General features: G+C 40.6%; 2 protein-coding genes and 1 long non-coding RNA gene across 7 annotated transcripts in view; 1 reads left to right on the forward strand and 2 right to left on the reverse strand.

The window, feature by feature from the left end:
- The first annotated feature begins 225 nt into the window (after nt 1-225).
- On the forward strand, nt 226-21,757 carry EIF3J (eukaryotic translation initiation factor 3 subunit J). Of its 4 annotated transcripts, XM_060149114.1 has the most exons (10): nt 226-386; nt 473-576; nt 10,862-10,919; nt 11,425-11,516; nt 14,970-15,084; nt 17,613-17,680; nt 17,804-17,872; nt 17,994-18,156; nt 20,269-20,342; nt 20,688-21,757. In XM_060149114.1, the coding sequence occupies exons 1-10, from the start codon at nt 350-352 to the stop codon at nt 20,817-20,819; spliced, it is 912 nt and encodes a 303-aa protein (XP_060005097.1). In that variant the 5' UTR covers nt 226-349; the 3' UTR covers nt 20,820-21,757. The 4 variants fall into 4 exon arrangements, with proteins under 4 accessions (XP_060005097.1, XP_060005101.1, XP_060005110.1 ...); XM_060149118.1 differs by lacking the exon at nt 473-576 and having other exon boundaries at nt 226-439; XM_060149127.1 differs by lacking the exon at nt 17,613-17,680 and having other exon boundaries at nt 17,805-17,872.
- On the reverse strand, nt 4,476-5,983 carry LOC132531264 (uncharacterized). Its single transcript, XR_009544056.1, has 3 exons — nt 5,868-5,983; nt 5,469-5,563; nt 4,476-4,570 (listed from the first exon to the last, which is right to left on the reverse strand). It is a non-coding gene; the product is annotated as an uncharacterized LOC132531264 (long non-coding RNA).
- A 620-nt stretch (nt 21,758-22,377) lies between the features above and the next one.
- Nucleotides 22,378-24,613, reverse strand: part of SPG11 (SPG11 vesicle trafficking associated, spatacsin) — a 76,402-nt gene continuing 74,166 nt past the window's right edge. For both annotated transcript variants that reach the window (XM_060149103.1, XM_060149096.1), the window contains exons 38-40: nt 24,315-24,470; nt 23,456-23,607; nt 22,378-22,985 (exon numbers count right to left, since the gene is read on the reverse strand). In XM_060149103.1, the coding sequence (XP_060005086.1) occupies nt 22,805-22,985; nt 23,456-23,607; nt 24,315-24,470 (489 nt within the window). In that variant the 3' untranslated portion in view covers nt 22,378-22,804. The remainder of the gene's footprint in view (nt 22,986-23,455; nt 23,608-24,314; nt 24,471-24,613) is intronic.

The raw sequence follows: 24,613 nt of genomic DNA on the forward strand, positions 1-24,613 counted from the left end.
AGGTACCGCCCTGCTAACTTTCCCGCACTTACATTTCCTTCCCAGGGCCCAGGATTGGGTGCCTTCCCTCAGCCCCTTCCTCTCTCCCCACCCCACTAGCCCACAGGACCTCCCCGGGGCGTGGAATACAGGACGCTCCGCCTCGCCCGCCGCATTCCGCGCCCCTTCCGGCCCGCGCGCACGTCGCCCCAGCCGCCGCCAGAAGGGGCGGGGCCTGGGCCCTGGCGTTCAGTCAGCCAAGGTCCCAGAGTGCCCTGCGGCGGTCAACGAGAGCAGATCCAGTGACTCACATCCGCCGCGCTAACTCTTTGCTCGCTCTCTACTTGCACACGCTTACACCCGGCTCGAGATGGCGGCGGCAGCGGCGGGGGACTCCGACTCCTGGGGTGAGGAGAAGTTCCGGGAGCAGGGCCTGGGCCGGCGCTGGCCCCACACCCAGGCAAGCATTAACGTGGCTCGCTCTCTTCCGTAGACGCGGACACGTTCTCCGTGGAAGACCCGGTGCGGAAGGTGGGGGGCGGCGGCACCGCCGGCGGGGACCGCTGGGAAGGCGAGGACGAGGACGAGGACGTCAAGGTGGGTGCGGGCCGGGGCTCCGAGCAGTGTTGGAGCGGGCTGGCGCTGTCGCGGGCAGAGTTGCCCGCCGACGGGCGGGCGGACGGACTGTGGGCCCAGGGGCGCCGCCCGGGCCTGCGGGCCGTGGGTCTAGGCTCGAGCGTAGGGCCTGGCGGTGCCCTGTTCCCCTCCTTTCGCCGGCCATATGGGCTGGAGGCGGGCAGCGTGGTCTGTTGAACTTCCCTAACGAGTCGCTGGCCCCAGCCCTAGCCTTAGCCCTAGCCCCAGACCTTCTTTGAAGGTCTGCGCTCCGGCCTGGATCCCACCCGCCAACTGGCGACGGGAGGTGACAGCAGCTGCTGGACCGGCCCACGTGCAAACTTCGCGGTCTGGAGTTGTTCGCGGGGATGAGACTGGGAAGCTGAGAATGGAGCCCCTGGCTTATCCCATATGGAAAGGCTTGCAACCCACCTGCCCTTTCAAGCTCAGGTCTCCCCAGGGCCAATAACTCATTTATATCCCCGAAGGCCCATTTGTAGAGTTTGTTCGAGGTGTTAGATGAGTGAAATATTGTGGTTTAATTTTAGCCACCTTTTTTTTTTCCCCCACACAAATGCAATAATTTTTAGCCTCCCTTCTCCCATCCTGTGGTAAAAGGATGAACTGAGTACTGAGATAGCTAGCAGTTAGTGATGAGAAACCTGGGTAGTCCACACAGCGACCTATTATTCATTTACACACGAACGCGTAAGGAAATAGTGAAGATTTGGTGGTTGGAGAAGACGAGGGAGTCAGTGTTTTGTGTTTTTTTGGTGGTTGGTTGTTTTTCCTATGCCTTGTAGATTTGAACTTGATTTACCGTCTTCGTTTGTTTTTGAGAACTCCTGGGGGCTTCAGATGACATTATGACTACTGCATTCGTTTTTGTTTTTCAGGTAGCTACAAAAGTCTCAAGCACAGAATGTTAAGACTCTTACTAACAAACTTCTCAAAATCTTTTTATTTTTGTGAAGATAAGGTTTAGTATGAGTTGGAAAATGGTGGTTTATGGTTTCGATTCATTTGGTGAATGTTTTACTCTTCTAACTTTTACCCTTCAGCTCATGCTAACAACCCTACAAATCCTTCTGCTTGGGTTGAAAAAAAATTTAAGCTAGGTAATCACTCTGAATTTTGTGTTAATACTGCTTGTGTTACATTTTACCTGAGTCTGATGAGGTGGATGTCCAATTCATTGAACAGCTTGTGAGGTTCAGGGATGACGCGAGCTTTGCAAATCTTGGGTTTAATAAATGAGCACTACTATTGTGAAGATACTTAAATGCTTCATTTAAATGTTGTATAGACGTAGGAATGGATTGTGTTATCAGCCTCATTGCAAGATATTAGTTACCTCCCTACATTGTAGCAGATTTTCTGTTTTGAGTCTTTAGTTCAGATTTGTCCTTTCACTTTTTCTGTGCAGAGTGGATGTAGGAGTTAAGACATCTGTTATGAAAATTGGGAATAAGTGAGAAGAAACGACTAGAGAAATCAGAAAAGAATTATCAGATAATGAAGTTTGAATGAAGTAGTCTAGACTGATATCATGAAGAAGACTGACTGAAATTATTGTATCTAAATGGTGTCAATCCTGATAAATATAATTCTGACCACTTGGAACTAATTTTGGAGATTTATAAGTTGTAAATCTTATTTACAAAAAGGTAAATATTATGTACCCTAAAGGTCATCTCGCCTCTTTGCACTCTTTTAGTGCAGAATTTCTTTCTTTTATACAAGTAGCTTATTTCTTTTACATAAACTTTGAAGTTGATATTGGAGTAGAAAGCTGAACTTGTCCATTTTATTTCCATGTTGAAATGCTGGTTTATTTCTGTTGAGTTTCTTCAAGATTTCCAAGTTAAGGTGTTCATGGAGTAGTTTGATTCCTAGTAGTTTGGAATAGACAGACCTGGATCTATATTTTTGCCTTGACATTTTCTGTTTGTGGTCATGAACCAGTTTTTTAATACTTTTTTCTTTCTCTTCCATTTCCCAATCTTGTCATTACAGAAGCTACCTCAGAGGATTATGCACTTTAAATGAGATAATATTAAGCATTAAGCAGAGTTGCCTGGTACTTGGTAGGCACTCAGTAAATGTTAATTCTCTCTCTCTGCAAGAGAGAATATTTTTCTGGCTAATGGAAAATATCTTTAGTCTGTTTAGATCGAGTAGCTGGGGTTATTTTTGTGCCACGTTTTTTTGTGCTTAAGCTCAGTAGGAGTAAGTTCTCTCCACGGTGGCTGTTTACTGTGAATTTTTTGTTTTGAACTGAATGACCATGGTTATCAAGCAAGTTTTTGCTTGCTCAGAGGTTACCAATCTAGAGTTGAAATTTGTCACCTTGAATGGTAGTGAGTACAGGTTTTCCCTGCTATCCAAAAGTAGAGCATTCCTATGAAACCTTCCCTAAGCTGAAAGAAGCAATTGCCTTAGGACACATCTTGCTAACAAATGCACGGGATGAATCAAGGTAAAGCACAGATGCTCGCAGACACAGTTCAAAGCTATGGCAGCTTGATGCTGAGATGCTGAGTAGTTTGGTGGAGAAGGAGCTTGGCCTTGGCGGTGCCACTCTTGCTGCTTGGGTGCACGCTGCCTCTATAATGGCTCAGTGCAAAAACGAATGCTATTTTCACTTGTAATAAAAGCGAAAATCCTCTTTGGATTTCTTTCACTTAGTGAGCACAGTTATTAATGAAGGTCATTCGAAAAAGCGAAGTGGCATAAAGTGAACTTTAAAAAGTGAGGGATACCTATAATACCAAATTTCTGAATTCTAATGTTTTAGCATTTAATCCTTTTGTAAGGAGATGCTAACAAGGTTTAGTTACCATGAGATCGAATAATCATAGTCCTTAAATAATACAGTATGTGAATTTTTGAAAAGTCCTTCAAAAGTAAGGTATGTAGAAACAGTAAGTTCTTCAGTTTATGTCAGCATCTAGTGTTTAACCTTTAAGAGTATAGGTTTAATGTCATTTGTAGTGTCCTGAGAAATGAAAGGAAAACTGAGGTCCTCGTTACAGTAACTTGCTTCAGTAGTTTACTGTTTTTCAGTAGATATAGCATTTTGCTGCCCTTGACTTTTCAGATAGCTGTCTGAAAGTGGCAGTGCGTATAGGTGAAACTGTAGAATTTTTAATATTCATGGTTGGGGGGGAGTCTATGCTTCTTCCCAGTGAAAAGGTAAGAACTAGGGAGCGTACTTTCCTGTCACATTAGCTTTATATTCCCTTTCTGTACTATCCTGATGTTATGTAGAGGCAGTGGGAGGAATTATTTTCTTGGCATATATCTCTGGACTCCTTCCCCATTGCTGGAATGATGTGTAGGCTATGTTGATTAAGAAGGCACAGACTTCCCTGGTGGTGCAGTGGTTAAGAGTCTCCCTGCCAGTGCAGGGGACACAGGTTCGATCCTGGTCTGGGAAGATCCCACTTGCCGTGGAGCATCTAAGCTCGTGTGCCACAACTACTGAGCCTGCGCTCTAGAGCCCACGTGCCACCACTACTGAAGCCTGTGCGCCTGGAGCCCGTGCACTGCAACAAAGAGTAGCCTCCACTCGCCACAACTAGAGAAAAGCCCACGTGCAGCAGCGAAGACCCAACACAGCCAAATAGATAGATAGAAAAAAAGAAAGAAAGAAGGCAGTGAGTACCTACCCACTGCACGCAGGAACAATACAACTTTTACTCCATTTTACTAGTATCCCATCATTTCAGTAAAACAGATTAGAAGCTAGATTTATTCAAAGGGTGTGGAGTTTGTTTTGAGAAAACTTCTGGCTGTGATCAATCATCTCAGACATTTGCTTCTGTAATGTTATTACAGAATTTCTTTAAAAGATCCTAGAGAGGGCTTCCTTGGTGGCGCAGTAGTTGAGAGTCTGCCTGCTGATGCAGGGGACACGGGTTCGTGCCCCGGTCCGGGAAGATCCCACATGCCGCGGAGCGGCTAGGCCTGTGCTCTGCAACAGGAGAGGCCACAACAGTGAGAGGCCAGCGTACTGCAAAAACAAACAAACAAAAACAAACAAACAAACAAAAGATCCTAGAGAGCTGACTTAGTTGAAAACTGCCTGCCACATCATGCCCATTCAACTGTCTGTGAGGATCCTATCCTGGTTAATAGTTTATATCTACCAGAGTAAGGACATTTTTAAGCGTTGGAAACAGTACTTCTGAAGTAGGGCATCTGTATTTCAAAGAAATTGGAGATTGCTGGGAAATTCTCAGAAGGTGGCATTTTGCTAGGAAATGGGTATCTGGAAGTGTGTGTGTGTAACTTATGAGAAGTTCTAAACATATAAAGAAGTGGAAAGAAAAGTTTAATAAACCCATGACCAGGGACTTCCCTGGTGGTCCAGTGGTAAAGAATCTGCCTTCCAATGCAGGGGACGCAGGTTCGATCCCTGGTCAGGGAACTAAGATCCCACATGCCACGGAGCAACTAAGCCTGCGTGCCGCAACTACTGAGCCCACACACCTCAACTAGAGAGCCCATGTGCTGCAAATTACAGAGCCCACCCACTCTGGAGCCTGCAAGCCACAACTAGAGAGAGAACCTGCACACCACAGCTAGAGAGTAGCCTGCGTGCCACAACTAAGACCCGATACAGCCAAAAAATAAAGAAAAATAAAATTTTTAAAAACCATGACCAATCTTTTATCTTCTGTATCCCCACTTACTGCTCTCCTCCCCCAACCAGATTATTTTGAAGAAAATATCAATTATATCATTTCAATACCCTGACAGTTTTTTTTATAAACTAGTAAGTTTTTAGTTAGGATGGTTATTTTTACAATAAGGCATCCATTACCCCTTCCCGGCCCCCCACCCAGTTCGCCATAATTAGACTCGGCTACCTTGTTTCTATCGAGTAAACTCCTCCACTTGTGCCTCTGTATTCGCCTTTGTTTTGCAATTTGAATCTCATTTTACATTTTTGTTTTGTTTTTTCCTTTTTTAAAGAAAAACACAATAAATGACATCTTAAAAATTTTAAAGGCAAAAAAAATACTGAAAAATATTTACCTAATATATTTGTCATGCTGGACCATTGAAAATAAATAAGCCACTTGTTTGGAGTTCAGTGTCTTGTTCTTGATCTAGCTTAGCCAGGAATTTAAAGTAGAATTGATAACAGTTCCAAATATGAGACAGGTCAGCATTAAGATGGAATTCAGCAGAGTGCTGAGCCATAGTAGGGTGTTAAAAACTTAGTGAATTGACTTAAGTGAAGTAGAATTTATTGAGGCAGGTACCTTGGCTTCCAGAGACCATCATAGTTCTGAGGTGATGGAAGAATATTTGGGCTTCTTTTAAGAACTAAAGTTTCCTGGCAGGTCTAGCCATGGCAGGAGCTCACTACAGAGTTCTGAGGCTTCTCAGAGCAGGTTGGTACAGCTTACAGAACACCAGTAAATGACTCTTACTGCAAGAGATTATGCTTTATCTAAACCAAACTAAAGAAGAAAGGGGGAGGAGTATATGTTAGTTAATGGACTATTGCTATGGGACAGAAGAAATTTACTGCTCATTTGAAGCTACTTCTATTTGACGATCTATAAATATATCTTGCTTAAGTTGGAAAACATTTTCAGCCCTAAATGTGTTCTCTCATTGCATGTGACATTCTGTAGTTGTACATTATAAAAATGACAGACTGGCCAACTACTGACTGCATTATTAGGAATAAAGAAAGCAGGGTTTAAATTTTTTATGTTATGTTTTCAGTTCTTAGTCATATTTGATTGGGAAGCAGATTTTAAACTTGAAAAGCAGCCATCTCTTTCAGAGAAATGGCTCAAATGATGCTGGGTGTGTGTCTGTAGAACATGAGTATAGATAAGTGAGTAGTTTATCAACAGCCTCTCTTCTGAGGAAGCTGGCCATTTTAGGAGAGCAGCCTGGTTAATACTTTTGGAGATAGATCGGATATTATAGTTGGAAGAGTTATTGGCTACCAATGATAATTGGGTAAAGAATTTAACTGGGTGTTTATAGGTAATCTCTTGAACCAAAAACAACCATTTAGGGCTTACAAAATTATAGACTTAACTCCCTATTTTAAGTGTTCATTTTAGGTGTTTCTCTTGGAACCCTTCTTACATTTTATCTGAATTTATTGTCAGTATTTACAAAGTCCTGATGTTTATGGAAAATTAGGCAGATATAGACATTCTACTTTTATACATTTACTTTTATAACTAAGGATGCAAAAACTCTTTAAGTTCTGGGGGAAAGCTACCTGGCCTTCTGCTTTTGGGATTGCATCTATTTGGAAGTATGGCCAGGCTCTTTTTGCTGACATCACTATGCTCCCTTCTTTAGCAACTTGTCCCCAGTATAGGAATAACTTCAGGGCAGTTATTACTGTTTCAGGCAGTCTGGGGTGAGGGTGCCTTTCATGGCCCTTTTATGAACTGAGGAGCAGATGTCATGGTTGTTTCCAGGACTTATTAGGAACCACTGTTTTTGCTACTGAAATCCATTCTGTGGTGGAATTCTCTGTAGCCTTGTTATGCTTGCACTGATGAGACAATGTAATGACTGTCTGGAATAAGGTTTATTCTTTGATAGGGAAACCAGGGCGGGGTAGAGGAGGGGCATAGAGTTAGTGCGAATGAGATACTGAAGGAGCAGTGATATGGGTGGGGTGATGTTTTACTGGTAAAGGGAACTGAGGCACATCAGCATTGAACAGAAATGTTACTCTGTTGTGCTGTTTCTCTATGTTGGAGTTACTGGGATGGAGCTGCTCATTTTCAGCTATACCTCTCCCTTCTTGGCCTCCTAGTACCAGAGGCTGCTAGACTCATTTGTTAAAATTAGTGGAAATCTAGCACAGGCAATTTGAGATGAATAATTGACATATTTGTAGCTGGGCATATCTTAGTATGTACTGTAACCCTTCTCTTTGATATGGGGTTCCTTGAAATTCCAGGGGACCTCATTCCAGAACTAATTGAAAGAACAAATTTTGGTGTGGAGGGACCTAGTTCCCAGACATATATTTTATACTTCAGCACTCAGGTAAGAAGTCATGTTTAATATGACGCCTTAAAGGAACTTTGGCCTGTTCAAAACAGGTTCCTTCATTATTTTTCCATTCGGATTGTGGGATAGCTATCTCTGGGCCTTAGTGTACTTACATGTAAAGTAGGGATAACACCACCTTACTTACAGAACTTTTGTGAGGGTTAACTGTTACTATATGTAAAATCCTTTGGGGAATTCTCTGGCTGTCCAATGGTTAGGACTTCGTGCTCTTACTGCCAAGGGCCCAGGTTCAATCCCTGGCTGGGGAACTAAAATCCCACAAGCCTCTCTGTGCAGCCAAAATTTAAAAAGTAAAAATAAAACATAAAGTACGTTGCACAGTGCTTGGTGCAAAGTAAGCCCTCAGTAAATGCTATCTATTATTATTATCATCATCACTGTTATTAGTAGGGAGTTATAAATAAACATCCCCTGGAAGTAAGCAGTTGGTCCTTTTATCTGAAGCACCATCTAAGCAGCATATCACTCACAGACCCAGCTTTCCTGTGTTCTGTGAAGATTAAAATGACAAAAAACTCCTGGTAGTAGTTAACTTTTATATTTAGCTCTCTGGTTCCTTTTGTACTATGGTGTATTGATACAAACACTTAAGCAAACCAGCAGGGTGATATAAACGTTTGCTGTCTAATTTCTAATCTAGTATCTTAGATGTTCAAACAATGACTAGCTGGTTTGCTTTCATTCTGTTTGTTAACTATGAACTAAGGGTTAAATTGCGAAGGTAAAGTTATTATAAAAATGCTTTTGTACAAAGTTCTTCCCACTGCTTGCAGACCCCATGGCAGCCTTAATCAGGATTTTTTATTTCTTTGGATTTACAGATTTTTATTAAGAATCAAGGCTTGGTTAGTTTATATACCTAGGCTGTTGATTCAGATTTATGACCTGTCTTGTTAAAAACCAGAAGCTTGGTGTCATAGTTATGGCACATTAGTCAGCTTCTGCCTCTTCCACTAGCATCAGGACCTCCTGCTTTGCACCTGCCTGCACCTGTGGCTCAGCTTCCAGTGGACGTGTCCTGGTGTGCCTGGCGGTTGTTGAGACAGTGGTCAGGCTACCTATAGATTAAAGTCTATTTAAACACAGGGCTGTGTCTTTGTCTATTAAACCTCCTAAATTCTGTGGAGCCTTTAGAAGATTGTTTGATAATTGGTTTATATTTTGCCCAGTGACTGTGACTGTAAAGACAGTATAGATCCACCTTAAAGTGCCCCGCCCAAGTTAGGGAGTGGGTTCCATGAAGCTGTTGATCAGCTCTTGACTTTTCTAATACTGGGATTAACTTTTTTTTTAATTTAATTTTTTAAAATTGAAGGATAGTTGATTTATAGTGTTGGGCTTAAATTTTTATAAAGATTTAATTCATTAACCAGGGTTGTGTTGTATGGAATATTGCTTGAAATAACCAAGCCATTAGCTAGAATGTTGGATGCTTTTACATTTGGGGAAGTAAGAAGTATAAAGACTGCTCAGTTTTTCATTTAAAACAACTGAATTATTTAAGAGAGGCTGTTAGTTTTGGCTTGGTTGTCTTGTGTTTTAATTGTTAATGGAGAAGCTTTTTTGTGGAGTTAGACAAGTTGATATAAAAATTCATATGGAAAAACAAATGTGCAAGAATGGCCAGGAAAACAGTAAAAAACCCTGAAAACCTGCAAGGGGTGACTAGCCCCAGCTTACATACGATAAAGCCTCTAATCAAAACAGTCGGTGCTGGTACGTGAAGAGACAACAGACCAGTGCGACAGAATAGAAAACAGAAATAGACTAGGTACCTAAGAAAATTTAGTATATGGTAAATCACAGGCAAAGATGGACTTTTTTTAAAATTGAGATATAGCTGATTTACAATATTATAAGTTTCAGGTGTACAACATAGTGGTTCACAACTTTTAGAGATTATACTCCATTTATCGTTAGAAAATATTGGAAAGGTGGACTTTTCAATAGATGGTGCTGTGACAGTGGGTAACCATTTGGAAAAAGATAAAATTAGATCCATACTTCACACCATACAAAAGAAAAACCTCCAGTGGATCAGAGATCTAAATGAAAAAACAATGAAAGCATACATGTTCTAGAAGAAAATTCCTTGCTTTAAGAAAAGACTTTCTGGGCTTCCCTGGTGGTGTAGTGGTTAAGAATCCACCTGCCAATGCAGGGGACACGGGTTTGAGCCCTGGTCCGGGAAGATCCCACATGCCGCGGAGCAACTAAGGCTGTGCACCGCAACTACTGAGCCTGCGCTCTAGAGCCCGCGAGCCACAACTACTGAAGCCTGCGCGGCTAGAGCCCGTGCTCCACAACAAGACAAGCCACCGCAGTGAGGAGCCTGCATACCTCAACGTAGAGTAGCCCCCGCTCGCCGCAACTAGAGAAAGCCCGCGTGCAGCAACGAAGACCTAACACAGCCAAAAATAAATAAATTAAAAAAAAAAGACTTTCTAATTGACTTGGAATCCAGAGGGAATAAAAGAAAAGATTAAATTTTACCGCATAAATGTGGTGGGGTACGTAGCACTTAATGGGGAAAACACTAGAGGCATTTCCATTAAGAGAAGAACAAAGCAATGATGCCCATTTTCTCTGCCACTGTTCATTCACACTGTACTAGAGGTTTTGCCAGTGCAGTTAGATAAGAAAAATCAATTGTGGAGGCACACGAATTGATAAAGAAGGAATAAAGCTATCTCTTGTTTGCAGATGATATGGTAGTACACCTGGGAAAACCCTAGAAAATCAATGATGGAACTAACTTAAGTGAAATGAATTTAGTAAGGTAGCAAGGTATAAAATTAACATACAAAAACCAATAGCTTTTCTATACTAAAATAGTAACTGGTTAGAGGACATAAAAGGAAAAAAGAAACATATTTACAGTGGCAACAGAGATGATGAAATACTTCGGAATAAACCTAAAGAGAAATGTGCAAAACCTCTAAGAGAAACTTTAAAACACTCCTTGAAAGATACAGAGGGAGCCTTGAATTGAACAGATGGAAAGATAGCCCTTTTTCTTGGCTAGGGCAGTTCAACATTATAAGATGTCAGTTCTCCCAAAATTAATTTATAAATTTAATGCAACACCAAAAAAAAACCCAACAAACTTGTTTCTGTGGAGTTAGACAAGCTAATAATAAAGATCACGTGGAAAAGTAAACATGCAAGAATTATTAACGGAGGTCCTTTTCTTTAGGATAACTGGGATGATGATGATGATGATGAAAAAAAAGAAGAAGCAGAAGTAAAACCAGGTAAGCCATTGGGGTTCTTCCATTTTTGGTTTTATATCTTAGTGAACATCTGGCGCTTATGTTAAGACAAATGAGAAAATGCCTACAAAATCAGAAATTTTGGTTATTTTTAGAAACCAAACATCCTTCCGTTCCCACTTCATTCTCTTCTCCCTGTATCTCTTCTCTCTCCTCAAAACATAATCAGATTAGATACCTGCCAAATTTCTGTTTGAGTGCTTTTGTTAAAGGAGAGAGTAAAAAATAAGACATCATAGTTGAATGATCTAAGTCCTGCCTAAAGGACTGTAGGGAAATAAGAAGGGAGATGTTTGGATCTTAGGGGTCAGATTAGAGAGGAGAAAGGAAGAGTCCCAGAACTTTCCTATTCTTATTTGCCAGGAAATCACCATATGAAATTGGAGCTGGGTGAGGTTTGGTCTCTTGAAGTATATAAGTATCATGTCTGTCTCATTCATAAACTGGAAAGTATTCAAGATAACTGTGATTAAAACATTACTTTCAGAAGTAAAAATTTCAGAAAAGAAAAAAACAGCAGAGAAGATAAAAGAGAAAGAACGGCAGCAGAAGAAAAGGCAAGAAGAAATTAAAAAGAGGGTAAGTACTATTTATTTTCTAAAATACAGAATTCTCACATCAGTAGTGGTGCAGCATCTTAACAGGCAGTATTACCTAATATTACCTAATAAATAGTACTATTTATTTTCTAAAATATAGAATTCTCACATCAGTAGTGGTGCAGTATCTTAATAGGCAATATTACCTAATCATTTGAAGGGCTTTGTAAGGACTATAAGTGGATACTGTCAGATAAGATGATCCCAAACAAACTGAATTTGTGGTTTTTGCAAAAACCAAACCCAGAAGCTGTGTGTATTAGAATGCCTTTTTAAGTTTTCACAGACATTTTGGAACATGACTGTGTTGTGACCATAGTCAGTGATTTTTGTCAGTGCCTGCAGTTCTCTCTAGCTGTGATTAGTCTTTTTTTTTTTTTTGCAGTGTACATTTTGAGTGAATACAGAAAGTGTCCATTTCTCTGCCATGTGCTGTATAAATGTTTTTGTTCTTGATTATTTGGAGCAATATCAGGAATTTTGTGTTAATTTACTTGCTTTTTGAATAGAAAACACATTTACATGATTCAAAAATCAGAACGGTATTAAGAAGCACTCCCAACTCTTCACTCATTTGTCCTGTTTCTCTCCCTTTATCCCATAAGTAAATATTGGTTTATGATGTCTCCAAGGTGATTTTGTACATTTGTATACAACTGTATAGTCATATTCCTCCCAATTTTTATAGTTTTCATCTTGCTTTATTTAATATATCATGGAAATCTTGCCATAGATCATGGCAAGCTTTCTTATTTTATTTTTTATTTTATTTTATTTATTTTTTTTTTGCTGTACGTGGGCCTCTCACTGTTGTGGCCTCTCCCGTTGCGGAGCACAGGCTCCGGACGCGCAGGCTCAGCGGCCATGGCTCACGGGCCCAGACGCTCCGCGGCATGTGGGATCTTCCCGGACCGGGGCACGAACCCACGTCCCCTGCATCGGCAGGCGGACTCTCAACCACTGCGCCACCAGGGAAGCCCACAGTGATTTTTTTTTTTGATGCTTAAATTGTCCCAACATTGGACAGTAGGGGTCCCTCAAAGCTGTTCCTATCTTCATCCTTTTGACAGAACTCCATTAGTCTTTGAAAGGTTCCTTGTTTTCTGGCACAATAAGTAATGCCCGGGGGTTCCCTGGTGGCACAGTGGTTGAGAATCTCCCTGCCAATAATGCAGGGACACAGGTTCAAGCCCTGGTCTGGGAAGATCCCACATGCTGCAGAGCAGCTAAGCCCATGCGCCACAACTACTGAGCCTGCGCTCTAGAGCCCATGAGCCACAACTACTGAAGCCCGCACACATAGAGCCCGGGCTCCGCAACAAGAGAAGCCACCGCAGTGAGAGCCCGCGCACTGCAATGAAGAGTAGCTCCCGCTCACCGCAACTAGAGAAAGCCTGCGTGCAGCAACAAAGACCCAATGCAGCCAAAAATAAATAAAAATTAAAAAAAAAAAAAAAAGTAATGCCTGGCTTATCTGGTAAACTCCCCTAGGCCTGGAATCAGCTACTAAAATTCCTTTTTAGTAGCAAATTATCATGGCCAACAATGTGTGAGAATGTCTGTTTTCCCCAAGTCAGGAACATTTTAGATGCTTTTTAATAATTTGTATATCTAAAAATACCTACATGTATGCTTTTTAATTAATTAATTTTTGGCTGCGCTGGGTCTTTGTTGCCGCACGAGGGCTTTCTCTAGTTGCGGCAAGCGGGGGCTACTCTTCATTGCAGTGTGCAAGCTTCTCATTGTGGTGGCTTCTCTTGTTGCGGAGCATGGTCTCTAGGCACGCAGGCTTCAGTAGTTGTGGCACGTGGGCTCAGTAGTTGTGGCTTGCAGGCTCTAGAGCGCAGGCTCAGTAGTTGTGGCACACGGGCTTAGTTGCTCTGCAGCATATGGGATCTTGCCGGACCAGGGATTGAACCCGTGTCTCCTGCATTAGCAGGCGGATTCTTAACCACTGCGCCACCAGGGAAGTCCCTACATGTGTGTTTATATGATCAGAACAAGCAATGGATTCTTATAGCTCAGTCTAAGAAGTTGTATTGATTTGATCTTTCTTGGTCATTGAAGTTAGAATTATACTTATTTTGTTGTATCTTGATATTAGTCCCAACGTAAAGAAACCTTAGTTTGCGTAAATTAATTTCATCTTAGGTCAAGTATTGAGTTAAGATATATTCAATTTTGATGCAGGAAATGATGTTCAGGTCTACTAAGGCAATTGAGATATTTCCCTCTTTCTTTTGAGAAAGTGTTCTGAGATTTCCTAACTTGGCATCATGACCTTTCTTTTTTTTTTCTTTTTTTTTTTTTTTTGCGGTATGCGGGCCTCTCACTGTTGTGGCCTCTCCCATTGCGGAGCACAGGCTCCAGACGCGCAGGCTCAGCGGCCATGGCTCACGGGCCCAGCCGCTCTGCGGCATGTGGGATCTTCCCGGACGGGGGCACGATCCCGTGTCCACTGCGTCGGCAGGCAGACTCTCAACCACTGTGCCACCAGGGAAGCCCATGACCTTTCTTATTTCATCTTTTCCATGAGAAATAAAATGTGAACTATTTCAGAAGTGGACTTCTGAATCAAACTCTTCGAACTGCACAGGCATGGATAACCATGAATGGCACAAATTCCCTTCATCTTTTTCCCACTTTGATAAATATTATCAAAGATAGCCCCTTGTAGTAAGTAACATATTGTAGAAAATTATATTACAGTATATAGAAAGGATATAAACTAAACTGTTAACTGTCATCTCAGAGAAGTGGAACAAAAAGATAAATGGGGGGAAATGTTTTTCTAATTCTTCGAAAAAAATATTTTTTCTGTCTACATTGTATTGTCATATGGAAGTGCCATATACTTTATTTAACCATTCTGTTGTGGAACATTTAGATCATCTCTAAATTTATTTGATATTATGAATAATACCCCATTTGACCTCCTTTTGGTTAAATATTTGTATGCAGCTTTGGTTTCTTAAGATGAATACCTACAAGTGGAATTATTTGATTAAAGCATATAAGAATATTTTTAAGACTTGATAAATATTACCAAGTTACCCTAGAAAGGTTGTTTCAATATACAGTCTTAGCTAAAGTATGTGAGAGTGCCATTTTCAACTTGTCTGCAATCTCAATTCCTTAATTAAAAACATTACCACAAAATAAACCCAGTCTTCAAATCTGAACTCTGTCACATGACCACCTGAGTTAACCTTCTGTTACCATGGGCAGGTTGCTTACCCTCTCTGTGCCTCAGGTGTTTTTCCTGTAAAATTGGGATAAGAATATCTAAAAGAATGCCTGAAATACAGTAAACACTTTATAAGTGTTTGCTATTTTTTATATGTGTCTAGAAAAAAAATTCATACAATACAGAAATGTTCTGGGTCCATTATAATCCCAGCCCTTTTAAAACTTCATTGCTGTCTCATTTTAGTTAGAAGAACCTGAAGAACCTAAAGTGCTAACACCAGACGAACAATTAGCAGATAAACTGCGGCTAAAGAAATTACAGGAAGAGGCAGACCTCGAATTAGCGAAAGAAACTTTTGGTAAGTGGGGGTTTGATAACAGTGCAGTATTGAAGTTCCAAGTGATACTATGGAAGTCTTTTACTAGTTACGAAAATTCAGAAAACACCTTTTTTGAAGAAACATGATACTGGCTAATTTAGATAGTAGAAAACAGTTTTTAATCTCTTTTGTTTATATTTGAGATTTCATTACTTAAGGTAGAGTGAGATACATGTTCAGATTTTTGAATAATTTGAGTATTGTATAAAAGGTGATTAAGATAAAAAGTAATTGTGGAAGCAATCTAAGTGTCCATTGACAGATGAATGGATAAAGAAGATGTGGCACATATATACAATGGAATATTATTCAACCATAAAAAGAAACGAAATTGAATTATTTGTAGTGAGGTGGATGGACCTAGAGTCTGTCATACAGAGTGAAGTAAGTCAGAAAGAGAAAAACAAATACTATATGCTAACACATATATATGGAATCTAAAAAAAAAAAAAATGGTTCTGAAGAACCTAGGGGCAGGACAGGAATAAAGACGCAGACGTAGAGAATGGACTTGAGGACACAGGAAGGGGGAAGGGTAAGATGGGATGAAGTGGAGAGAGTGGCATGGACACGTATACACTACCGACTGTAAAATAGATAGCTAGTGGGAAGCAGCCGCATAGCACAGGGAGATCAGCTCAGTGCTTTGTGACCACCTAGAGGGGTGGGATAGGGAGGGTGGGAGGGAGACGCAAGAGGGAGGAGATATGGGCATATATGTGTATGTATAGCTAATTCACTTTGTTACAGAGCAAAAACTAGCACACCATTGTGAAGCAATTATACTCCAATAAAGATTTAAAAAAAAAAAGTCATTGGACCCAAATAAAGTATACTGCTGCTTTAAATGTATGTATCAGCTGGATGAAATTTGGGTGAAATGTGAAGTCTTTAGCTTTGAGATTTAAATATTGAACGGACTGTAGGACTGTTCTGTTGTCTTAAGTCTGGATAAGATTTAGACAATAGTATGCTGGTCCCGGTGGGGCATTCAGGTTTGGTTGTGCCTTCTTGTGCTCAAGGTCCTTTCTTTCTGTACCCCTTCTTGGCCTTCACCATGCCCTATGTTTAGAGGACTTCCATTTCTGTGTGCCATGCCTGCAGCTGTGGTTAGTGTGTAAGATAAAAGATATGTTCAGGATTCTGTAAATAGATAAGTTCAGAGTGTTCCAGGAGGATAGTTACATGGCACAGAGGGTAATGTAAGAAACACGGTCAGAGAAATAATTAAAAGTTCTCACTTCATTTAACCAAGTTTGTTGTTGTCTCTATTGAGTGCTTTTCAGAGTAGAATGTTGTGTTGAAACAGTTAAATAACTTTTTTTTTTAAATATTTATTTGCTTGTGCTGGGTCACAGTTGTGGCACACGGGCTCCTTAGTTGCGGCATGCAAACTCTTAGTTGCGGCATGCATGTGGGATATAGTTCCCTGACCAGGGATTGAACCCGGGCCTCCTGCATTGGGAGTGCAGAGTCTCAACCACTGCGCCACCAGGGAAGTCCTGAAACAGTTAAATAACTTTTAAATGAAACCTAGAGCCAAGAAGGATCTAGTTATTTTGATTTTTTCCTCCCCTCTCCTTCCTCTTCTTTAAAATGGATCAAGCAGGCTGACTGTAGTGATCATTCTCCTTTTCACTGGAAGTATGACCTTATCTCTCAGTGGGTCTTTAGCAATCTCAAGAGTTGCTATGGATGCTCCACTGGTGAGTGCTTGGCATGTCTTAACCACACTCATCTCATTACAGAGAGCACTTGGCCACTATCCTGTCTTTGTAGAATGGTAAAAGCCACCCATGTGTTTATTAAAGAGGAGGGTTTATGTGGTAATAAATTCTAAGATGGAACACCAGTTATAGATTAAAAGGCAAAAACATGTATTCATATGGTGATCATTTGATTAATAGGATTTTAATGTTGTGTTTCTCATACTAAAATACTGGATCAATGTTATTGTCAACAACTAATTTACTTGATAATTGAGGAGTATACAGAAGCATAGTGTCTAATCGCCTGGAATCCTTTTAGGCCAGGTTAATTTTTCTATTGGGATTTAACACATGGTTTGCTCTTTTTTAGCTTCTGTAGTTAGCTGGATACTTTCACAGGAACCATCTTAGTTTGCTTTGCTTTTTTCTTTCTCTCCCAACTTTTCTGTGGGCTGTTCTTGGACAGATGCTTTAAGAGCATCACTTTTGTGCCAGGGACTCCTTTGGCAGTGTGGTGAAGCCTTTGGGCCCCTTCTTAATATACTGTCTTTAAATGCATAAAATACACAGGATTTTACTTACAAAGGAAACCTGTTATAATGAAATAGGTATCAAAATATTGAAATAACCTGTGATACAGTAATTACGTACAGACCATTTGAATTCTGTCCAAGGATTTCAATAGACTCAGGTTAAGAACCTCTGTTTTAGAATGAAATAACAGGGTTATTCAGGTATCTAATTAGTTTCTAAACTTTAAAAAAATCTTTGATATTTTCTGTCCCCTTTCTCCTACAGGTGTTAATAATACAGTTTATGGAATAGATGATATGAACCCATCTTCAAGGGATGACTTCACAGAGTTTGGAAAGTTATACTAAAAGATAAAATTACACAATGTGAAAAATCACTATATTATGCCAGTTTTTTTTAAGCCTTAGTTTGAGTAAAAAAATCTTTGATATTTTCTATGTCCCCTTTCTCCTACAGGTGTTAATAATACAGTTTATGGAATAGATGATATGAACCCATCTTCAAGGGATGACTTCACAGAGTTTGGAAAGTTACTAAAAGATAAAATTACACAATGTGAAAAATCACTATATTATGCCAGTTTTTTTTAAGCCTTAGTTCGAGGAAAAATATCTTTGATATTTTCTGTGTCCCCTTTCTCCTACAGGTGTTAATAATACAGTTTATGGAATAGATGCTATGAACCCATCTTCAAGGGATGACTTCACAGAGTTTGGAAAGTTACTAAAAGATAAAATTACACAATATGAAAAATCACTATATTATGCCAGTTTTTTGGAAGCCTTAGTTCGAGATGTGTGTATTTCATGTAAGTAATTCTAATCTCTGGCCTCTGTGAATGGATGTGTAGGGGCACATCATACTTAGGAGAATGGAGATTGACTTTTGAGGGGAGGGGATGCTCTAATATATTTAAGATTTGCTTTTTAGCAGTTAGCTTGGGAGTGTTGTTCTGCAGATATACATTGAGTTTGAGTGGTTTTGTTTTTGTTTTTTGAGGGTGCTTTCTGAGTGTTACAGTGGCTTCCCAAAGAGACATCTGTGCTTGTTGGCACAACAGCTAATAAAACACTAGTTTCTTATTTTATCTAATTATATATTGGAGGCGGCGGCTAGCAAAGTGTCTTTTGGGGAAAATCATACAGAATTTTAGAGCTGAGTGAGACCACAGCGAGTGTCTGTTCATTTTATAAATGAGGAAGCCCATGGCCAGGTGCAAGTTGCTCAGCAGAGCTGACACCCATTCTCTGGGTCCATGGATTTGGTTTCATGCTGAGTCATATATTTCAGGGGCAGGGGGTATGGGAGTGACAACCTGGGGTGGTATAGCACTAAGGTGGGAAGGACTGCTTTTGCTAGTGTCTGCTGTTATTTTTATTTTTTGCTGTACGCGGGCCTCTCACTGTTGTGGCCTCTCCCGTTGCGGAGAACAGGCTCCGGATGTGCAGGCTCAGTGGCCATGGCTCACGGGACCAGCCGCTCTGCGGCATGTGGGATCTTTCCAGACCGGGGCACGAACCCCTGTCCCCTGCATCAGCAGGCGGACTCTTCAACCACTGCGCCACCAGGGAAGCCCTGTCTGCTGTTTTAAGATTGAGAAAAATAAATTCTACACAATGAGTTTTTTTTTTTTTTTTAATTAGTCTGGTTGCGTTGGGTCTTTGTTGCTGCACGCAACTAGGGCTTTCTCTAGTAGCCCCTCTAAGAAGGGCTACTCTTCCTGCGGTGCACGGGCTTCTCATTGTGGTGGTTTCTCTTGTTGCGGAGCTCGGGCTTTAGGCGCACGGCTTCAGTCGTTGTGGCACGTGGGCTCAGTAGTTGTGGTGCACGGGCTCAGTTGCTCCACGGCATGTGGGATCTTCCCGAACCAGGGCTTGAACCTGTGTCCCCTGCATTGGCAGGCAGATTCTTAAACACTGTGCCACCAGGGAAGTCCCTACACAATGAATTTTAAGTTAGGTTTTCTTTGGGAAATTATTACTAAGCTGAAGGTTCTGAATTTTATCAGTGATATACCCATAGTTGGTATTTTATTTTCCGTATACTATTTTTACTGTTTTTGAAGGTGCTCTCTAACCAGACTGAACACTTTTTTGGGTAGCTAAAAACTCATGTCTGTTTCCAGCTTTATATTTTTATAAGGATGGAAGGATGTGTTGTCCACTAAATGGGCTTATTTCCTGGTGGGGCACTTAGATTTCTGAGATAACTACCACTTTCATTCTCATTCCTATGCTAGAAAATGGAGACCCCAAGGGGTGGGGAGTTATCATCTGTAGGTTTAAGAATTGTTACATGGGCTTCCCTGGTGGCGCAGTGGTTGAGAGTCTGCCTGCTGATGCAGGGAATACGGGTTCGTGCTCCGGTCCGGGAAGATCCCACATGCTGCAGAGTGGCTGGGCCCGTGAGCCGTGGCCGCTGAGCCTGCGCATCTGGAGCCTGTGCTCCGCAACGGGAGAGGCCGCAGCAGTGAGAGGCCCGTGAACCGCAAAAAAAAAAAAAAAAAAAAGAATTGTCGTTACATAGTCATTCAGCTACTCCTCACTGAGCATCAAGGATGTTTATTTCCATAAGTCATGGTTATTCTCTGCGTATTTAGACCGGATAAGGAAAAATGGTAGGGAGCATTGTGAGCTATAAAGACATTTCTAGTTTCTCGCTGGTGAGCAGTGTCATTATAATTAGAGTTCATTATAAATTTTTGTTGCTGAGTTTGCCATTTTACTTTAAACGGTTCTGATCTGTGAGCCTAGCCATAGACTGAATGATTCTCCATCGTGTTATGTTAAACAGGAGAAATTAATAGCCTTTCCAAGTTACCGAAGTTAATGATGGACAAATTAGATGGAAGAATGTATATTTTGCTTTTACTTATTCTCCAAAATGCTTAAAAATTACTGGTATGCTTTTTTTTTTTTAGTGGAAATTGATGACTTGAAAAAGATTACCAATTCATTGACTGTACTTTGCAGTGAAAAACAAAAGCAAGAAAAGGTAAGAGCTAGCTGCGTGGGAAATGTGTATTACACAAGGATGGGGTATAGGCATAATATTCTCAACAAGTGTAGTAGGAGCCTGAGAAGTCAAGCACTTCACCAATACCATTTATATTGGAATAGAACAGGAGTATGAGTGCCATTACCATCCTTTTGTTTACAGACATGTTCATGTTCTCCTGAATTAATAATAGAAATTTCTCTGGGTCAGGTGTGGGATCTCCCTTAGAGAACTAAGTTTTTTCTGGAAGCAGAGCTTTGTTGACTCTATGAGGGTTGCTGTACCATATAAGATGCCCACAGTAGATAAAATCTCATGAATTAATTCTCTTTTTATCTTCAGCAAAGCAAAGCCAAAAAGAAGAAGAAAGGTGTGGTTCCCGGAGGGGGATTAAAGGCTACCATGAAAGATGATCTGGCAGATTATGGTGGTTATGATGGAGGATATGTACAAGATTTTGAAGACTTCATGTGACGTTTTATCTTCTCCTGGTGTCTTCTTTCTGTTGCCCACAATCCCTTCAACATGTAGCACAACTTCCTTTCCTTTCAGTTCTGCCAAATGCTACAATCAGAAGTGCAGTATCTTTTGTGCTGGTTATTAACCCCTTGACACTTAGGTGCTAATGTGCAAATGAGGGAACTTGGATCTTGCTGCCAAGGGGTTAAAATTGGGAACCTCCATTGCTACTAAATCATAGTTTAAAAAACAGACCTAATAATGTTGTTGCTATCTGATTCCATAGCAGCAGTCACTAAATTGGAAACAAAGGTTGCAACATGACAAAAAATTGTGTAGTATTTACCAGCACCATTCAGTAATACAGCCTTAACCATACCTCCTTGAACTACTTCATAACTTGTCAAGAAAAGCAGTCTGCTGCAAGGGCATGTGGTGTGCACCTAGTATTAAAGTTGCTTTGTCTTAAAATTGAGCGTGAGGATATTAAAAATACATTGTGAAGAAGACTGCTTATCTCAGAGTGAAGATACGGCGGCTGAAAAGCACTAGTTTGATACTTAAAAATTAAATGACCAAAACCCTCCAACTTGGAAGCTGAAGAAGGTAAACCTCTCCATTATTGCACTACCAAGTTGTGGAATCTCTTGAATGCTAGACTGTCTAGTTTCTATTTATCAGACTATTCTACTGCTGGAGTGCTTCAGATGGGGGAGGGAAACTCCTTACCTATTTTATTTGTCTGATTTAAGTGTCTGAGAAACAAATCTCCTTTGTTCTCTGAGGCTGCAGTGGATCAGCTTTAACAGGGTTTTGGCATTTCCTTTCCTTTATAAAACGTGTTTAGCAAACTGCGCCACTTAACTACAGTTTGGTAAATTGTTATGTTAACAATTATGACATCTGCAATGTTTTATAAAGCAACTAATTTAATAAAGTCACTATTGTGAGGACTTAAATTTTGTGTTACCTCCCAAGAGATATTTTTGGAGAGTAAAGAACAAAGCTCTTGGGACTAGAGTTCTCTGTATACTTATAAAGCTTAATAAGTGCTTGATAAGTAGATGTAGTTTTAAAACAAAAATGATGTGAGGTCCTTAACAGTGTCACCCTAGAGCAACAAAGGCATAGAGCTGCCTTCCTCTTCTTATTTATTTGGGGAAATTGGTTGGTTGTTTAGATACTAAGGCCTAATTAAGTACCTAGAAGAACTATTTATTTGGAGTAATTGAACTTATAACTCAGGTTGTGGCTGTAAGCAGAGATAGGGTGATCGTCTCTATTATATATTTTCTTTTCAGCAATTTAACCAAATCTGTGGTTGGAGTCTTTTTTTGAAACTGCCACAGAACCAAAAGTAGGGACAGAGCAAAAAATATTTTAAATTTCTCTTACACGGGAAGTAGGATCCTCAATCAAAGCTCTGTAGACCACTAAGTGGAAGACAGGACCATCTAAATGATTTGAGGAATTAACAGAAAGCAGTGACTACACAGCAATAATTACAGCCAATAAAGATTGTTTTAAGGTAGACAAGGGCTAAGATTTCCTTAGCAGTAATAATGACATACACTGAATTTAAAATCTATTTTATTATAGAGATCAGTTTCTAATAAATGGAAATGTATCATCTGTTCCTTAACTGTGTAAATAATATTAAATTCCTTTGAAACTGGAATCTGCAGGCACAGGCATTCTTTACTAAATATTGTATCATCTCCTAAAGTAGAAGCTATCCTGAGGAAGATGGACTTTTGATCTTAATACCAATATCTGTATAAAATGGTATAGATGAATAATTATTTTCAAATAGGAATTTCCTTGTGAAAATTCTCCTTCTTCACCCACTATTCACAAAGGACTGGTATGGTCAGTCCTGGGGTTTTACAGGGCATTTCTATAGTCTGACCACAAACATCTGTCAGTACCTCATTTCAGTATAAGAAAACAGGCATGTATGAATTTTTGGCAGTAACCATCCTCATGTCATCTGAATCCAGCTAACCTGCTAGCATGTCCTTTAGACAGCAACCTGTCTGAGGGTCCTTCAGAAGCACATTTACAACGTCATAAAATTTGTGTTCGTATGCCAGCTTGTAATACAAGTAGACGTCTTCACAATATGTGAGTAACTTCTTCAGGTTTTTCACAGCTAAGTCAGTAGGCTGATGATGTTTACATCTAGACAAAGAAACAAGAACGTACAGCTTAAGATAACTGCATCTTGAACGAGGGCTATCAGCTCTGATACTTATCACTGTCTATAGAGGAGAAGGTGCTTGAATCTGAGGAATCATTCATTCAGACTATTAGGGAGTGCTTGATAGACAATGAAATTATTTCATTAAAAATGAGTATCTTAATGCTGGCCTTAATTAGAATAATTTCAATACTCCAAAGGGGACCTCTGATGTTTAGTGTTTTTGGCACCTCAGACAAGCTGAGTAGTTCTCCCATTTTAAGTACAGCGCACCATAAGCAAACTATTCTCATTCATCTGTTTGCATGAATTTGTTAAAAGATCGTCTTTCTGGGTATTCTTGACATCTCTTTGCCATCTCAAGCAGAGGGGTAGCCTATAGGCATGTTATACGTAGTCATAAAATTCTTACCCGTGCCTGATCTCAAAGCAGAGGCATTTTAATACTTACTTTATTGAAATTTCTTCAAATATACTGGATCTTAATAACCTTTGCTGCTTAAATTCTTCCAGGTAATTAAAGTCTCCTTTAAGAATCACTTGTTGGTATAAAATTTCAGCCCAATCAGGAACAAAGTCATAGGCCTCAGCCACAATAGAAGCCTTAAAAGGATGGAGGGGAAGGAGGACACCATTAGAGCCTATTTGATGTAAAACTGAAGGCAAACTGCTCTAGAAAATGACTTCATATTCACTCTATGAGTGTACAATATTATCATCACCAATAATGTTAGAAGACTCTATGTATCAGGGTTGGTGAAAAGTTTGCTATTTCCCCTTCCCTGACACCCCAAACACCTTCCTTTAATCTTCCTCATAGTGGGTTAAAAGAACTGCTGATGAATATTTTTCTCACTAACTCAACTCTCTAAGGAACAGTGAAAGGGCTGATTCCCTGATAACCATCCCTCCTTGTTAAAGGGCTAGAACCAGCCTCTCAGAAGCCCTGACTTTTTATGCTAACCCAAGTGCACTGGTCTGGAAATGCTGGGGCTAAGAGATGCTCACAGGACCACTAGCAGGGATGTTCCCCTGAACCTCAACTATCTTAAGTGCAAAGATGTCTGCCTCTCTGCTGGCTTAATAGCGTGGGGAAAGGAGACAGTATGTCTCACTGTTCTCCAACCTCTGCCCAGACAATATGCTGGTAAGAAATACTACTATGGAAAGGCAGTTGGAGAGCTGGACTGTCCTGGTTCTGTCACTAGCCCTGAGACCTTAGGGAAACCACTCAGCTTCTGGGTCCTATGATAAGGACAGCAGGAGAGAGGATGCTGGCAGCACGGGCTAGGTTTTTCTTCTTTGCTCACCTGGTAGAACCGAGGTAGGGCCATGATACAGTCCATCAGCCTGTGGCGGCCCAGGTTGATGAGCATTGTGTTCTGGCCGGTGTTCAGAAAGTGAATCTGCAGTGTTATCAACTTGGTGAGCCGGTGACAGTGCAGGGCCTGTCGCACGCAGGAGTCCTGAGGGATAAGGGTGGCAGTAGGCACAGATAAAGACTTTGTTGCCGTCATCTCCCCTGTGAACCCTCCAGCAATGGAACAAAATAAAATTATTCCTACTGCAGACACCAAGCCCCAAGTCCAGTCTGGAGTAAGACTCTCAT

The sequence above is a fragment of the Lagenorhynchus albirostris genome, chromosome 1 (genome assembly GCF_949774975.1).
Source record: "Lagenorhynchus albirostris chromosome 1, mLagAlb1.1, whole genome shotgun sequence".
NCBI lineage: Eukaryota > Metazoa > Chordata > Mammalia > Artiodactyla > Delphinidae > Lagenorhynchus > Lagenorhynchus albirostris.